The sequence below is a fragment of the Phoca vitulina genome, unplaced genomic scaffold, assembly GCF_004348235.1.
Source record: "Phoca vitulina isolate PV1807 unplaced genomic scaffold, GSC_HSeal_1.0 scaffold14, whole genome shotgun sequence".
NCBI classification, from domain to species: Eukaryota; Metazoa; Chordata; class Mammalia; order Carnivora; family Phocidae; genus Phoca; species Phoca vitulina.
In genome coordinates, this window is record NW_022589717.1 from 29,252,380 (window position 1) to 29,271,015 (window position 18,636).

Sequence of the window (18,636 nt, forward strand, 5' to 3'; positions counted from 1 at the left end):
TACGGTTTGTAAAATGAGAAGTTTAGTAGGACGAGGAACCACGTTTTTAGAATGTCGTGAGTAAAGAAGTTTACTTTTTAGTACATATGTTTAGAGGGATGTGAATGTCCTATTTTACTGTTGGGAGGATATGGACACCGTTTTTAATTATTTTCTGTCGTGGATTTTCACTCTTTGTGAAAATTAATCAGCCCATAAAATATTTCTGACCAAACAAAACTTACCAGCTTTCTATATTTAACAGCTGCTACCATCTCGCGTTCCCTGGCCCTGGTGCTTCTCTAATTGTGTCCCTTGGTTAAAAGAAGACAGATGTTCTCTCACAACAAATACAGTTAGTGAAGGCATAAGCAGGACGAGACTCAGAAAACCACCTCCATGTAAAATCGCCATTAAGCTGTAACTGACCCCTTTGGCCTTTGGCATAAGAAACAGTGCTTATTTTTTTTTTGACCATTCTGAGCATTTTAATATGCACATTTCTGCACCTGTTAAAAGTCAGATTTTGGGGGCACCTGGGTAGCTCAGTCATTTAAGCGTCCGACTCTTGATTTCGGCTCAAGTCATGATCTCAGGGTTGTGGGATCAAGCCCTATGTTGGGCTCCGCTCTCAGTGGGAGTCTGCTTGGGATTCTCTCTCTCCCTGTCCCTTTGCACCCCCCCCCCCCCGATAAATAAATGTTTTTTAAAAAGTCAGATTTTTGACACTTTTTAATCTGGAAAAGTCCATTACCTCTGATCTTATTTGAAACACTGAAGTATAAATAACTTCATATTTTATACTCCCTGTTATTGAAGAGAAAGTACCGAAGTGTTATGGATGGGCCAATTCTGATGAGCTTCAGGCATTAAGTTAAAAACCCAAACTGAATTTTAAGTGTTGCATCAAAGGACCTGTCTCATCGAAAAGAAAGCTGGAGTGCCCTGAGTGGAACGTGGTTTAGGCAGCTGCACATGTATTCCTGGTGCATCTTGTTCCAGCCAGGTTGCACCGTTTCCCTAGCCTCAGCGCGTGTGTTTGGGGCAGACTCCTGTCTGCAGGTCAACACTGTCCCCCGTGTTCTCTCCACGTGGCGTGTGAGGACGCACTCTGGGTGATGTGTTCAACCAGATCTTCAGATGAAATCCTAGCATACGTTGTCGGAGCCTGTTTCATGGTGGAGCGGGCGGGGTGCCTCTCGTTCCATTTCTGTAGGGCCCAGGCAACAAAACCTTCATGAAAGGGTGAAATTAGGGGTGAGTCCTACTGAGCTTTTCCTTGTTTTCTGTCATTTGGGCCCGAGCACAGTATTTGACCGAGGCTGCCTCAACACAGACTTAAAATCGTAGTTGTTTGGGGTGCTTCTGTGGTCCATTGCGTCCCTCAGCTGTCTGCCTAAACATGGCTCCGAATGCAGTGGCTGGGGCATTGTGGAGAGATGGATGGGAAGGACCTCCTGCTGCATCGTAGTACACTGAAGTGGTCGAAATGTAGAGGCGCAGACTGAATTGCGGTGCCACAGTCGGTCAGAGGGCTTGAATTTGTGCTTCAAGACCTTCCTGCCCAACACTTGATGTTTAATGCCCATAGTTGAGCCTAGATGACCGTGGAATAACTTCTGCAAGTGTGAGTAAACTTAATATGGGAGTCCAGAAACACAGGATTTGCTTATATCATCGTAGATGGCGGTTCTGCCTGGAATCTTCCCCTCCGGTGCAGATTACTAGCCTATTTGTGTTTTAAAGGGAAACACGCATCTTGCAATAAGAAGTCTTTCAAAACTGCTCTTTGGTGGGATCAGTAGCATGTTAGGTGGTATCAGAGTGATTGTTGATCAGATCAAATAAGAATCAATGAAAGAACTTTGGCTTCCTACCATGTTCAGACCAGCACATTCAAAGGTGCTAATTCACACAGTGCTGTATTTCTCTCCAGAATGAATATGTCAGCAGGAGAGTCCTCACGGGGAAAGCCGTTCATTGACATGTATTTTGTTCTGTGTTTCGTTCACAGCACTATTCTGAAAATATCAAAGAGGTTAAAAAACTAAACATATTGCCTGCCATCATTTTATAATTTGAACATTTTAAAGAATTGGCAATGTTAAAAATAAGAAAGGACTGAGTAATCTAGAGGAAGAGAATTGTAGTTTGAAGGCAGGATGTGGAGTTTCGTTTTTTTTTTTTTAAGTAATAACAAGGGTCTGGGGTTCTTTTTTCACATTTTAAAGGAAAGCATTGTAATAAACTGGCAGATGGTGAACAGGCATATATAATCATCAGGGAATCCATAACGTGTGAAGAATGCTCAAGGATGAGAAAACTGTTTATACATGAGAACTTTCCAAGTTTTTGCTTCCAACTTTGAGCTTTGGTTCTTTTTTTATTTTGAAAAGTGTTTTACTTTGTGAAAAACATGTTTCCGTCTTAAAATCATTCTAGAATCTGAAGAAAATAGCTTCAGTCTTAGTAGCTGAACTTCACCCAGCCGATGGCGGGGAATCCTAAGTTCCTGCGCTTTGTTTCCTGTGTCCCCCACCAGAATGGGGACTCTTCCCTTTGCTCAGGGGGAAACCACATCCTAGCTGTTTCTCCTAAATGACACAAATGTTCCATAGAAACAAGTCTAGTGATAAGATTGCCTTTGGAAAAAGGGGAAGGGGACAGGCGGTCTGTCTCCTAAGAGTGCCTGAAGTGATTTTATTAACCTGACAGATGTCCTTGAGGCACCTGAGGAATTGTGCCTTCTCCTGTTCTGAAGCTTTTTTTATTTCTCCTGAGGGTAACATACTGTGTGAGGAAAAAAACGTTCCAAGGTGTTTATTAATGGCCCTGGCACTACATGCTCATTTTTGTTGTTAAGAAACACAGAATATTTTCTGAATAACAGAAATGTGTCTCATCCCTTTCCTGTTCTTTCTCCGGCCTTTTTCTGAGAGGCCTGTAGTAAATCATAAATTAAAATTCCCCGTAGAAATGAAGTCTGTTGACAGATGCTTCAGAGCTCTATTTTCACACACTTGTTTTTTGGCATCCACCTGTCAAACAACAGCTCAGTTCTTCAAACATTTGTTAAAACGTGTTCCAGACTCTCTTGAGCATCTGACAAGAGTAGAGCTTTATCTGTCATGTAAATGATCATTTAAATATGTCTCTTTTCAAATATTTATTATTTTCTAATTGTACGATCAAAATTCTAGGTCTTTATTATTTCGATCACATAATTAAAGAGTAATGAGCTCTGGAATTAAGGCTAAAGATAAACAGCTGGCCTCAGCACTACAGAAGAGGAAAAGTTAGCAGATTATTTTATTGTTTTCTGCTTATAATAATGTGAAGGAAAAAAACTTTTAAATTTAATAATACCCTAAGCCTTGGAATTAATAATACATTAAAGATTTCACTGAATTCGATAGATAACTCCAAATTTCTGAAATCCCAGTATTGGAGAAATTCAAAAAAATAGCCTCATTGACTTATAGATACTAATAACTTGAAGATTAGCAGTTGGCTCAAAATAGAACATGGTTGGATTTGATACCATTAAAGCTTAAGCAGGATTCTGGTGAGTTCACTTGTTCCTTGTTTTATTCATGTTTTTATCTTCGTGGCTCAAACACTGACTCTGTGAGATGGGTGTGAGAAAGTTGTGTAACACCGTAAGTAATCACGCTTAATAAGATGACATGGATTGGCTCCATTTATTAAATGAAGAATGTACTCACGAAATTTCTAAATTCTTGGATATTGTCATGCTAGAATTTGTCAAAGACTTAATGAAGAACTGGTTATTAGAATTCCTTTTACTACCTCTCCTGATTCCCGGCCCCGTGGAAGGTGTTACTAAGAGTCGGTGCTTTACCACTTTTCTGGGGTAGTTCAGTATTGGATATTAAGTTTGGATTCTTCCTGAGAACGTTTGATGACTAATACTTTTAGTGCTGTTCTTGGCCTGAAAAAAACTCAAGGAAATCCATTTTCTCATGAATTAAGACTCTAGGAAAGTTAGTGGCACATTTTTGAGGAGAATATATGTGTTCTTTTTCACATGTATGGTTTCCAAAATCCAGAGTGATGTCCTTAGTTATGATTTATTTTTCTGTTTCGGACCCTGTCGCCTTGGCTTTTGGCTCTTTTACCACTTCATCATGGTGGATATTTTCCTCTGTCGGTGTCTTAACACCCAATTTGTGTCATAGAGGAATTAATGCTTCCCAGCGTTTTTATAGTTATGTAATACTTACACAATTTTCCATTAACAAAATAAAAGTATGCTTACTTGTCAGTGTTATTTGCAAAATGTATGTATCTTGCTTTGAGTGAGTGAGGTCAGCTTCAGAGTTTCAGAATCAGAGGGGATTTGACTGCTCCTTTCATTTTGTGGGCAGAGACCTTCCCTGCCCCAGGTCCCCAAGCAGGGCCAGATTGGAACCTCTGCTGAAGTCCCGTCAGGCGTGCATCTCACCAGAGCCTACAGCCTGCTTTGCTGTGAAATCTTTGCACTGTGGTCATCTAAACTTTCTCAGGTTGCAAAGGTGTGGTAAGGGTATTCTCGTTAAAGTAAAGAGGAGAAGGTGTTGAAATACTTTGTTTCCTGTTAGAACACTGAGGCCGGTTATTGTGGGGTTGAAGTTGATCTGACTTTATTTTGAAGTAAGGGATAGAAGAAGAAATACACTGATGAATGAAATCACTTGAAAGAAAAGTGGGAGAATCGTGTTTTCAGATGAAGTTTCTTCCAGCACCCACTTTTGCCATATGATTCACCTGCTGCTCATTGTCAGCGTGTAGGCGCTGGTCACTGGGGGCAGGTGGGCACGGACTGTGGGAAGCGGACCTGCCCCGAAACAGGTCATGTGTTTTTGGTGGTGACCCTTTCCATGTATATGTCTTCTGGTTTCATCTTTATAACGGGCAGAGGAGGCAGAGAAGGTGGTATTTGCATTTTATAAATAAGAAAACTAAAAAAGCTCAGGCAGCTTGAGATTTTACTTTGAAAACTAATTTATAGCTGAGTCATGACTAGAAGGCAAGTCCTTAACCCCCCTCCCTCCCTCCCCCAACTTTTAAAAAAACTGTGGTAAAATAGACATAACCTAAAATTTACCATTTTAGTCATAAAGCTCAGTGGCATTAAGTACATTCACACTGTGGTACAGCTGTCACCATCATCCGCTTGCAGAACCTTTTCACCATCCCAAAAAGAAATTCTGTAGCCGTTAAACAGTAAGTATCTATGTTCCCTCCCCCCAGCGGACCCCCCACCATTCTGTCTTCATCTCTATGAATTAGATGACTCTAGCTCCCTCAGATAAGTAGAATCATTCGATGTTTGTCTTTTGGGGACCGGCTTATTTCACTTAGCATAACGTCTTCTGGGTTCATCCATGTTGTGGCATGTCTCAGAATCTCATTGCTTTGTTTCCCGTCTCAGTCATCTTTTTTTTTAAACTTTGAATATGCTTTATTATGCCATAAAGTCCCAGGAAATATAAGAAATATAATTTCTGAATGGAACTAATAATTTCATTTTTGAGTGTCCCGTTGAATAGTGTTAAGTGTATTCATGGTATTGTGCACTGATTCGTTCCTCTTTAAGGCGGAGTGGTATTCCATTGTGTATGTACCATGTTTTGTTTTTTCTGTCCATTTGTCCATGGACACTTGGGTTGTTTCTACCTTTTGGCTGTTATGAATGATGCTGCTATGAATAACGGGGTACCCCCTCACCTTTTTTCCTTGACCTCTTTTAAATACCGTTTGTAGAACTCTTCATGTAAGCGCATTTTTACTGGTAAAACACTTCCTCCTAGAGCATCATGAATGTCAGGAACAATCCTCAAGTCTAAATCTCATTAAATTAGATGGCTTGGTGTAGGAAAGAGATTTAATTATGGGAACATGAATGGAAATAATTAGCTAGAGATTCAATCATTTTTATTTATTCAAGGGAATAACCAGCAAGTGCCTGTCAAGAATGAAGTAGACAACTGTGAAACTTTGAAGAAGGTTGACACAAAGTCTTCCTCAGAAAAGAAGATTCACAAAGCATCTAAAGAAGACATTTGTTTTGAGAAGCAGGATGTACCTTCAGTCGAGGTCTGTATTCCTTTTTCTCTTGCCTTTTAGAACAAAACCCATATTTAGGGCTGAGAGTGCAATTATCTGTCTAGTAACTGTACATGTATATTTCATACCTTTTGAAGGGGGCCAGTTATCATGCATTTGAATCTGCATTATAAATTGTGTTTGGAAAGTTTTCTTTATCTTCTAATTATATAGGAGATACTAAAATAATTTATAGTAACATCAGATAGCTTTTATTCTCAAGGGAAGCTGTTCTTAAGCAAATGGGTTAACTCCTGGCAAAGATGATGGAGTAGAAGCAGATCACCTGTCTCTTCTCTTTGGTTGTTACCCAACACCCATTTTGGGGCCTGCTCTTGCTGCATTGGAAGCATTAAGCCAAAATCCACAGGAGAGGGATGCCTATCTAGCTCAGGTGAGGGGGCCCTAGTACAACAGAACCCCAGAAGAGAGAGCACTGTTGCACACCATCCTGGCAAGCCCTGCACCTTCCTGCCAGTGTAGGCTAATGAAAAGCATCTGGAGAACAAAACTGAGCCCTGTATCTCGTAGGTGAAAGCAGACAGGTCCAACGTAAAGGTGGGAAAGGCATTCAGGAGAATTTACCTACTTTACATCAGAACAGAGGTATTTGTGTATTAGTATAAGCCCAGTATGAAAAAAAACAGCATTCTAACTATGCTGATACATACCATCTGTTACACACACACACACACACACACACACACAGAGTAAAAGTGAATGAGAGGAGTAGAACACAGAAGACAGGTAAAGATCCTAATCTGTTTTTTCCTATCCCATGTACATAGCAAATCAAGAACAAAGTTTCACCATCTACACCTGAGTTCATCTGTATAAGAAACACACAACTTGGCACATACATATATATATTTGTGTATTGTCAACTGAATATGTGATGAATGTGTAACAGCAACATTGTGTTTTGCAACTGAATTTTTTTTATCCAGTAAAATACATTACATTAAAAAAAAAAAAAAAGATCCTAATCTAGAAGAAAACCTATCCAGAGACTGGAAGGAAACTCAGAATACTTCACACTATAGATAATGAACTCAATAAAATAAGAGTTTTTTTTAAAAGGCAAATTAAGATACTAGGATGAGGTTAAAAGAGATATTATATAGCTAAGTAAATAAATGAAGACCCAAATGACATTTCACAGACAGTTGCCAAAAATAGAATTGCTGACCCTGAGAAAGGCTTTGAGATAATCAGGGTGAGTGTGAGGGAAAAAATTGAAGAGCTGGAAACATTTAGATATGGGACAAAGAAAGACAAAGCAGTCCAACATAAGAATAATGAATGTTTAAGTAAATGGCCCAACAAATGGATCTGAAAGGTATTCAGAGATGTAATAGAAGAATATTTTCCTGACACGAGGGAAGAACTGAATTTATAGATGAAAGGGCACACTGTGTATACCAGGAAAAATTGATACGTAATAATGGACATAGGCGCAGCCTGGCTAAATTACTGATATTAATGCATAAAGAATGGTGCAAAGGCAGGAAGATGGAAAAACACCAACTCAGGGTTGCCTCAGACTTTGTAGAAACATCTAATGCCATGGAACAGTGGAGCCATATCTTTGAGAGAATAAAAATGTGAGCAAGAACATTCCAGACAAATTGACACTCAAGTACAAAGGCAGCAAGGCAGGCATCCTTAAACGCAAGTGAACTCACCATGAGTCTTTCTTAAAAAATGAAGTTAACGAAATTTAGCCAACCAAGATAGAAGTAAAAATAAAGACCCAGGGCGGAAGTAAAAATAAAGAAGCTGTGTTAATGGTCTGTTGTTGAGATTTCTATCCATTTTATATCCAGAACTAAGACTAAACAGTTGGCAATTATAATTCCAGAACAGATTGCATGTATTACAACTTTAATAAAGCAAAAAAGTAACATAAGCTGCAAAAACAGGAGGTGGTATTGAATGGTAGGTGACAATGAGTTTTAATTTTATTTTTCTTGGTGGAGAGTCAATACTATGTAAAACTGAACATATCATTTAACAGGGTGAAAACTTAGGAAAATGTCTTTCATGGTCTTTTGCTTAACTTTAGAGAGATCCTTAAGGAACTAATGTATCATGTGGAGAAGAAACAATTACTTGAAAGTTGGCAGTTCCTCGGGTTCTACTTTAGTTTATGTTAAATTCAAATAAAACCGAACCTTAAATTTTTATTTAAAAATAATACATCATCGTGTTCACTTCAGCAGCACATATACTAAAAAAAATAATACATTGTCCCAGTGTTATAAATTATTCCCATTGTCTGTCTTGCCATCCTAACGTGTCTGTAAGTTCACAGAGAGTTGGTAAAAACAAGATTTGCCAAATAATCGATGGCAGACTGTGGTTATTCTGAGTGGTGGGATTTGGGGTGATCTTTTTCCTTCTTCGTATTTCTGCATTTTTGCTTAAACTTTATAACAAACAAGAATTTTTCATTTAAATAACATGAAAATGATGCAAAATAAATATATCCTAGACATCCCCCACTGGAAATTTGCAGGCTTTTAAGAAGGACACGTTATGTCCAAGTAGTCAAGTGCCCCAATCCGTACAGAGTAGAAGGGATTTCAGAGAGTGGAAAGTCAGTTTAGCCTGCAGCGGGCACGGAAAGCTCCTAGAGGAGATAGAAACGGGACAGGCAGAGAAGGGAAGGTGGGCAGCGGCCCCACTGAACCCCACGGCATAATCGGGAGCAGTAGGAAATCCTCTTTGGGAAGAGGCTCAGTCAGGAATGTGAAGCAAGAGTGGGAGTCGTTCCAGATGGCGAAGGCCTTGGCTCACCCAATTCCAAGTTTGTACTTCTCCACTCGATCTCAACTGGAAGCAGAGATGGTGAACTAGGTGAGCCCAGCAGTTGGGAAGTGATGATGCTTGCAGAGAAGCAGAGCATGGTCGCTTGCCCGCTAAGGAACTTCAGAGTCAGATTCCTAAAAGCACGTGTGTCCAAACAGAATGTCTTCTCGGAGGATTTAGCTTGAGGGTGGCCAACTGGGGAGACCCTGATGCAAAGGATAGGCAGCTAGGGAAGGTTTCTGGGCTGGGGGGTGGATAGAGGGAGGGTGGTGGGTAACCAGTGGAAAACAGCCTGGAGGCTGTGATTTTCTTGAAGGTCATAACTGAATCTTTTTCAATTCAGGTTTACAAAGATGGGCAGAATGCCTATTATAGAGATCCTAAAGTGCCGTTTAGTAAATGCTTGAATGAATGTGTGAATAATGCATTTTTGGAGGATCAGTGTGAGTGATTTGGAGGCTGGGTTGGAGCGGGCCGAAAAGGACACCAGCTTTCTTCTAACAAGGAGGCTGTTACTCTACTGGGAGGTGTGACGTAAGGCTGTGTTTGGGGAAGGACAGGAGGAGTAGGTAAGAGTTTAGAAGAAAAACTAACAGGATTTCCCCTTCCCTAATTGCATAAAGGAGAGGAACTATCTTTTCTTATATAACCATTTGCAAAAATAACTCCTAAGTTTTAAGTTCTGGCTAACGAGAAGATGGGGGAATTCTGACTTATGCAATGAGTTCATTTTTATGTTTCTCAAAGCAGTGTTGCATATTAAGAGCATGGACTTTGCAGCCAGACCTCTTGGGTTTGAATCCTGGTCGTCATTTATTTGCTCTATAACATTGGGCGAGTTACTTAACATCGCAGTTTCCTTATCTGACAAATGAGGGTACTGAGAGCGTGCCTACATCCTAGGGTTGTGAGGAGCGGCTGAGTTAACATGGTAAGTGCTTGGAGTAGCTCACGTACCAAGAGCTGACAAGGGGTCAGTACAAAGGGAATGACTGTGTGTGATCGTGACTGACAGTGGGAGATACGGAACCAGAGCTAACATGGCAAACTCGGGCCTGGAGCTTGAGATTTGGGAGCTGTGCCTGTGGAGGTTAGAACTGAAAGGTGACCCTGAGTTCTCTGAGGTGTGTGGGCACAGGAAGAAGAGCGGGGCCCCAGTGTGAACCCGGGTGGTGGTGAATCTGCAGATGGCCCGAGGGTGCAGGTATACCAGATGTACAGAAAGCGAGGCCATGAGACTACGATGGGCTGTGCTTTCAGGAGCAGAAAGAAGTCATTGAATTTGAGGTAGGAGGGAATGGGTGAAGTTAAGAATTGGAACTTAGCAGCCTCTTGCTAGGGGCTTTGGAGACTTCGATGTTGCCCTGCCATGAGATGCAAACCAACAGTGAGAAGTGATGACTCAGTGGCTGCAAAGCCTGTGTGCTGGGCAGAGCAGGTGGAACTCATGCCAAGTCCGTCCATCCATCTGGGGGCCATCAGGAGGAGGTGGCCCCAGGAGCCCTGCTGTGTGGTGCTGCCACGAGTGGGCACCATTCCTGGGCTTCAGACTCCATCCGAGGCCCCCATGCCAGACTCAGCCCTCTACCCCTGTGCCCTTCCTTATGGCAGGTTTCTTAATTTCTTCCTGTTGTTTTCTTCTCTGCATATCTCCACCATTCCACCTTTGGGGGCACGGGCCTTGTCTTTTCTCTCTCTATCCCGGGAGCACAGACTTGACTTGTGCACAGTCCCAGGGGTCGCGTAAGGCCCTCCTTTCTTTTCTGGTCCGGGAGCCCATGTAAGAGAGACCTGTGCAGCTAAAGATGGCCGCCAGCTCTGCAGGAAGGCTGCAGCGAGCCGGAGGATCTGGGGAACCAGAGTCCCCATCTTTTTTTTTTTTTTGCTGTCTCCGTGACTCACTCCCCGTTTTGCAAAAAGCTCTTCTTTAAAACCCTGAGTGTGCTTTCCATTTCATTGTTCGTTTGGAGAAATCATTCTCAATAAACACATTCCCAAGGGCAGTACTCAATGTTTGTTTTTCTTGTACATTCTTAGGACCTAACTTTGCAGCTTAGAAAATTGTATAAATCTGTCTATAGTACATGGGGAACATTCCTCTAGATTTATTGGCAGAGAAGGTTGAAGCCCAGATTTGAGAGCTACAGACTAAATTTTAACCCTAGCCCTGCTGTTTATTTTTTTAAAGCAGATTTTTCTTTCCCTTAGGAAAGGAATTCATGATTATTATAAAAGCATGAAGGGGGGGAGAAAAGTCTATACAAAATGAACCACTTTGTGCATTTTTCTGCATTCTGTTTCTTTATGCAACTTTTAAAAAAACTCAGGACCATCATTATGTATATGTAGCTTTGTTAATAATGTTATAATTCTACATTTTCTCATGTTCAGAACAAGGGGAACTTTGTTTCCAGTGGTTATATAACATTCCATCATTTAACTATGCCCTAATCCTAAACCATTCGCTTGCAGTCAGACATTAAAGTTATTTACAGCTTTATTTTCGTAAATAGCACTATGATGAACTACATTGTTCTTAAGTCTTCCCTGTATACCTGATATATCCTTGTTAGAGATTTCTAGAAGCAGAATTAAAGAGTGTCTTCCTGTGTGCCCCAGATTGCTTTCTGGAAAGGTGGTCCTGATTCTCATTCGCACTGATGAGATGATGCTGTGGGACAACGCTGACTTCCTCTGCTCCCACCAGCACCGTGCTGTGTTTCTTGCAAAGTCTTGGTCAGCATGATGGGGAAATGACTGTGTTTTGGTTTTCTTTTCAGTTTGCATCTCTTACCAGGGAGAAGTGAGCACTTTCCTTCATTTCCTTTTTTGTAAAATTCTGAAAAACAAGTAAAAAATCATCCATCCGAAATCCTACCCCTGAAATCCCTCCCTCCCTCTCTTCCTTCTTTCTTCCTTTTCTTTCTTTCTTTTTTTATAAATTCGAAAGTGAATGTCTCACCCAGTTCTGCTTGCACTGCTCAGAGGCAGACTCTGTTAAGGGCACTGCCTCCCCAGGCCTCCCCCTCCCGAGGCCTCCCCCTCCCCAGCCCTCTCGTCGTGTCTGCAGGCGCAAACATGCAGTATAAACACACTCGTGTTTTTTAAAACCAGCATGGAAAGAGGAGATACAAGCTGGTCTATAATTTCCCTTTCCTAGAAACATACTTTATTATTCAATATTTTGGATAGTCTTCATGGTTTAGCCTTTTGTATTTCTTTTGTGAATTTGCATTTCATGTGCTTTGCCCACTTTTCTATTGCCCGTGTTTTTCTTATTTTCTGTCAGAACATATGGCATGGTATTGAGTCTGCCTTCAAACAGTGCGTCTGGTTTTTTTTCTTAGTCTGCCCTTCTCTCTTATTTTTTATTTGCTGTTACTTCTATACAGCAGCTTAGAGATTGTTTGTGGAGTCAGTCTGATTTCTCTCCTTTGATTTCTTTGTTTGCTTTTATTAAAGTTTTAGGAAATCTTTTTATTTGCCCACCCTGTAATCAGCAAAATTGTCCCTTCTATCAGGGACTTCCGTGAACTTCACTAGTTCAAATAAGTCAATCCTGTGAGAATAAGACGTCTTCTGTAAAGTACTTGCTATGTGTCAGGTTATTTGCTCCTCACAACAGCCTGCTGGAAGACGCAGGAGATTGAGGCAAAGAGAAGCTGAGTAACTTGCTCAAGATCGCACAGCCAGTAAAAAGCCTGGACTGAGCTTCAGTTCAGGCTGTTTGGCCTCAGAGCTATGTTCTTACTTGCAACTCTACCTGGACTCTTCTCCTGGTTGGGCCCGCCTCCCTCTCTGTGTGACACCCTCCCCACCAAAAAGGAAAGAGCCAACTTCTCCCTTTATTCTCCCTCTCATTTCTTTCTTTTTTTTTTTTTAAAGATTTTTTATTTATTTTTTAACAGAGAGAGAGACAGTGAGAGAGGGAACACAAGCAGGGGGAATGGGAGAGGGAGAAGCAGGCTTCCTGCCGAGCAGGGAGCCCAATGCGGGGCTCGATCCCAGGACCCTGGGATCATGACCCGAGCCGAAGGCAGACGCTTAACGACTGAGCCGCCCAGGCGCCCCTCTCCCTCTCATTTCTTGACAGGTCTGTTGATTTGGGTCTCTGGTATCCTCACCCTGCCTCCCTCCACCCCACCATCTGCTACGTCCAGGGCTGGCCTGTTCTCCCCAAGACTGGGGCCCTTCCTCCTCAGTGCTGTTCTTCCCAACCCCCTCTCCCTGCCACACACACGTGCACACACACACAAAGGCCATTCATTAGTTTTGCACTACTCCATATGTCCTCTATCTCTTCCCTCTTTTGTCCATACCCTCTTTCTGTCCCCCCTTTTGTTTGCTCATGGACGCTGCTTCTCGGTCATTCCATGCACCCGAGTCCAGCGTGCCGAGCACTCTTCTGGTAATCACTCTGGCTAATTCAGAGGCAGTAGCCATGCCTCTGACCGCCCGGTCCCACGTCTCTGTAGTCCCTCTTGTTTGCACAGGATGACAGCTCTCACCAGACTGAGTGGAGAGAAGCAGCCAAGTGTCAGAGTGACTACTGACCAGTTCACTTTTTCTCTGACCCCACTTAGAGACAGATCCTTTCTTTGTATGTGACTCTGGAGGGACAGAAAGGCTCAAGGACTTGCTGTGTTGAACAGCCTTTCTTGGCCCAAGGAAAGGGGAATCCCTTTCTCCCCCAAAGCTAGAAATATACAGGGACCAGTACACGAATAAATATGGTATATAGCTAACCTTTAACTTTGGAGAATGTCTGATCATATGCTATTAATGTGTGTTTAGCATCAAACCTGAGCAGTTAGCATTAAGATTCTCTAAGATAGGGCTTTGTGTGTTTAACTTGTCACGTTTTTAAAATACCTTCAGAATCAGAAAAAAGTTAATACCTACTTACTGGGGGAGAAACTAAAGGAGTATTAAGAAAAAAACAAAAATCCCATTCTCCCACCACATGTACAGTTACAATTTCATTTTATTTCTAGTATTTATTGTAATAAGCCTACTGCTTTAATAGATACATGAGGCTTTCGGTACCCCAGATATGTAACATATAGGCATTTGAATGAACCTTTTCTTTTTCTTCTTCCAAGTCATGTGTGTCAGGCAAGCGTATGTTAGAACATCATGCATTCCTACTCTGATTTCAGGACCAACCTTCTCGAAAAAGAAGGTAAAATGAGCCAGTCTTTATTCTTTATGAAATGTGAATCCTAAGGGTCAGTAGGAAGAAGACTCTGGGAGCTAGGGGATTTGCCTCTGGGAGGTCCCTGAAGGATGCATTTTTCAAGCCCTGGGGTCTCAATTTGTGAGCTCTGTACCACCTCCCACCTGCTGAAGGTGCCTCTGCTTAAAAGGGGCAGAGTGGTGGAAGGAAAAGAGGGAGAGAGTGCAAGAGGACTCCGGGCAGGAGCTACTTCAGAATGCTAATGGGCAGGGGATCCTCCTGCCCTCGGGCCAGTTAACAGACTGCCGAACATAAAAGGAAAAGGCCCAAATTAAAAGAACAATTACATATATATACACACATACACACTTATGTATATGTATATATACACACATATACTATATATAATTTATAGATATATATGTATTTCATGCTAAATTAAGTTTTTCAAAACCACATTTAAAAAGCATCAAGCATATTCTTATTTACAAAAGCTTAAACTATTTGGCACACTCAGTGGAGATTGGCTGTCTCCTAAAGTTTTTCTGTAAACAAATAAAAACAAATACACAAATTATTCCTACGTTGAGTTTTTACATGATTTTTCTTCAGTAGTAATTCATGTGAATTGCACATACCAAATTAACAGGTGAATGCTGGAGAATTTATTGCTGCTGAAGTTAACAGCAAGCTGACCCTAAATTGCCAACAGATGTTTTCCCTTTATAGCCCCTTTGGAATTCTGAAGGCAACAATGTTTCTTCTTTTTGCAGAGATTGAGGGAGGTAGAGAAAGAAGGGGAATGAAAACAAACTGGAGATTGAGAAATGTATGTCTCCATTTTCACCAGTGTTGGAACATTCTGAATTTGTATGGAGTTGGTCTTCAAAAGTTAAAAAAAAAAAAAAAGGGGTTTTAAATGTATATTTAGTCAGTTTAAACCTTCATTTAAGGTTTCTTTTTTCTCTGTAGCAGGAAGATCCTTATAGGAAGAAGAAGCTTCAGGAGAAAAAAGAAGGAAATTTACAAAATTTAAGTTGGAATAAAAGTCGAGCGTGTCGTAAAAAGAAACGGGGTGCTGCTCCGGTCTTGAGGTGTGTTAATTTTTACAGTCCTTTTAAAATTTTCATCTATTTTTTACTCTGTAATTTTACACTTAGCTGTTATCGTTTAGTCTTATTTTTGCGATGTCGGATACTGAGAATAGAGTATTGACGTAAAAGTACGTTATTAAAATTAATATGTATTCTTGTTATGTTTTCATTTATATTGTTAAAATACCTTAAAGTGAATAGATTTTTCGTGTTTTTACCTTAAAAAATGCTCAAAGCTATGGGAGGTTTTAAAGAAAATGCATAAGGTCTCCTCTGTGCCAGGCCTTTCATTCTGCCTGTGAAGTGCAGGAGCGTTTGTGGGGCAGGTGACGGAGGAAACAGACGGGTGCCGGCAGGCCTCCCCTCCCCAGTGTTACCCTCGCCCACGGGGTCCCGTAGTGAAAGAGAAGAGTCACCAGAAGCTAGGTTCTTACGTTTCTGGGAAGTGGGGCCGAGGCATGTGTTTTGCTGAAAGCCCCAGAGTTGGTAAGGGGCAGAGCCAGAATTGGTATTCTCCTTTGGAAACCTTGCTTCCTGAGGTCATTCAATCTCCCTAAGCTTTCATTTTCTTATTAGTAAAATGAAGGCACTGGATAGTGTTTATGTGGGAATCCCATATTTTTTTTTCAGCAGGTCAGTACGTACATTTTTTTTTTAAGATTTTATTTATTTAAGAGAGAGAGAGAGAGCACGAATGGGGGTGGGGGTTTGGCAGAGGGAGAAGCAGACTCCCCATTGAGCAGGGAGCCCTGTGCCAGGCTTGATCCCAGGACCCTGGAATCATGACCTGAGCCGAAGGCAGATGCTTAACCGACTGAGCCACCCAGTGGCCCCTGTAGTGCATACATTCTGACTCCAAATCTATCTGGTGGTATAGTCTCTGAATTTTGATTTCTTGGGTTAGACTTCTAAACACCCAACATGTGCCCAAGTCGAGAGCCTCCAGTAGAGATGCTTTCTCCTGCCTTTTCCTCCCTAAGTCCATGGATGGAGGTTTTCAGGTGTCTCTTGCACTGACAGTGCTTCCTTCAAGGACCCTACTTTTATTTAGGAAACAGTTCGAGGTCCCCGACTCCTGTATGTGACTGTCCTTGAGCGGGGAATTAAAACCCAGCCCCTCCTGAGTAATCCCTCCATCCTCACCTCTCTGGCTTTTTCTTCTTTTGAGTTCTGGCATCTGGGGATTTCTTTCTTGTAGGCTCAGCTAGGTATCTGTATGTGTTTCTGTCAAATTGTTCTTTTGTGGCTCCAAATCTTCCTGTGGAAGAAGCCCCACCTTGCTGCGGTCGCGCTTGTTGTGTGAAGGGGACTCGGGCAGCACAGCTCACATGGAGGCGAGGACCGTGGGGTGGGAGACATATCTGGTGCTGCTCACGGCATCTGTCCCTAGGTCCCTGAGGTGGCTGCGGTCTGGAGCTCAGAGCGGGTGATTCAGCGGTGTCGTGTTGTGTACTCTGCTGGAGAACGGTCAGGTAGCTCCAAGGTCCCTGGCTCACACTGGGCAACAGCAAACTGCAAAGATGAAAAAAGAATAGTCTCATCGTTAGTTTGTTGTTAATACCAAATACTAACTGTTGATTGGTAATTATCCTTTTAATTTAGGCTAAAATATTTAAAAACTGCAATGTGGTATCTTATAGAAAGTTACACCTTATATTCTTTTTACATGTATTTTCATAAAACAAATTGATTGATTTAGATCACTGTAAAATATTACATTTTGGGGGTGCCGGGGTAGCTCAGTTGGTTAAGCGTCTGCCTTTGGCTCAGGTCATGATCCCGGAGTCCTGGGATCGAGTCCCATGTTGGATTCCCTGCTCAGCAGGGAGCCTGCTTCTTACTCTCCCTCTGCCCCTCCCCCTGCTTGTGTGTATGCTCTCTCTCTCTCTCCATCAAATAAATGGATAAAATCTTTTTAAAAAATAAAGTATTATATTTTTCTGATAAGAACATACAGGAAAATACAAAAATCAAGTGGAATTTCACCAATTAAGTGTCATGGTATATTTCTATAAGCAGATTTCTGACATGCTAAAGAAACAAGTTGTTAACATAGAACTGTTAAGTATCTTGTAGCTAATCAGAATGTTCTGGGAACAGGATGCTTAAGAAGTAGGTGGTTGTCAGATTGTTTCCTTGGCTCTTGCTTGTATCTATTATACTCTTTACCTTGAGTGGTCAGAAACTGGTGAAATCATGTGCTATGGCTCACATGTTTTGTCTTCGTAACTGCCATCCTACAAACCTGCCATGAGGTACTGAAATTGGACCTTGTGAGTAGCCATCTGCACACTCCTATGGCATCCTCTACCATTTCTAAATGTTTAGCCATTTGCAAAACCATTACAGTTCTTTCCCCCAAGGAGTTCACGGTCTAGTAGAGAGATGTTTTTATTGGGCCATGAATTCCTTAGGGAAAGAACTTTATGCTTTGTAAATGCTATACCTTTCCTAACAATACATGGCACGTGGTAGTCATTCAACAAATGTTTGCTAAATGAATGGATGAGAAAAGATTTAAGTTAACCCCCAGACACCAGGGAGTAGGTACATCTACTGAGAATCATACTTTATGCTAAAGCCAAGGAAGACGGGCCAAGAGTCCTGGGTTCTGGTCATGGACTTGCCACTTATGAGATGATAGAAGGACTCATTTAACCTTGTGGAGTTTTATTCCTCTCACTGTGAACTAGGAAGTCGATTAAATGAGCTCCAAATTGATTGTAGTTCTAAAACAGCAAAATCTTTGTCTTTTTGATATCCTCTTACTCAGTCAAAACCCTAAGAACAGAGGTCTTGAGTTGTCCCAGGTTCATATTTTCACCTCTGATAAGTCTCCTGGAAAGCAAGGATGGATGGATGGATGATAACATTCAAATGTGATCTTTTTGTGGTTCTTCTAGGCCTTCTGAACAGAGTGAATTAAAACTTGTGTGCAGTGAATTTGAAAGGTCTGAGCTGAGCAGTGACATCGATGTCAGAAACTGGTGTATACAGGAAAATCCTGGGGAAATTTGTAAGACCGATGCTGGCATTGGAAGCAGCTTATCTGCTGCACAGGGAGAGGCAGGTATGTAACTATATTGAGCTGTGAATGGTGCTTCTGTCGGAAGTTTTGATTCCTCTAGGAAGTATCTAGTGTAAAGAAATGGGTCTTGACACGAACAGACACTTCTCCAAAGAAGACATACAAGTGGCCAGCAGACACATGAAAAAACGTTCAACATCACTGGCCATCAGGAAATTCAAATCAAAACCACGTTGAGATACCACCTTACACCAGTTAGAATGGCAAAAATTGACAAGGCAAGAAACAACAAATGTTGGAGAGGTTGTGGAGAAAGGGGAACCCTCTTACGCTGTTGGTGGGAATGCAAGTTGGTATAGCCACTTTGGAAAACAGTGTGGAGGTGCCTCAACAAATTAAAAATAGAGCTACCCTATGACCCAGCAATTGCACTCCTGGGT

The 18,636-nt window shown here is 41.6% G+C and overlaps 1 protein-coding gene across 2 annotated transcripts in view; it reads left to right on the plus strand.

The window, feature by feature from the left end:
* The window catches only part of TMEM131L (transmembrane 131 like), a 160,604-nt gene that overhangs the window by 129,212 nt on the left and 12,756 nt on the right, over window positions 1–18,636 (plus strand). For both annotated transcript variants that reach the window (XM_032413031.1, XM_032413032.1), the window contains exons 26-28: window positions 5,930–6,078; window positions 15,047–15,168; window positions 18,072–18,238. In XM_032413031.1, coding sequence (XP_032268922.1) covers window positions 5,930–6,078; window positions 15,047–15,168; window positions 18,072–18,238 — 438 coding nt within the window. The remainder of the gene's footprint in view (window positions 1–5,929; window positions 6,079–15,046; window positions 15,169–18,071; window positions 18,239–18,636) is intronic.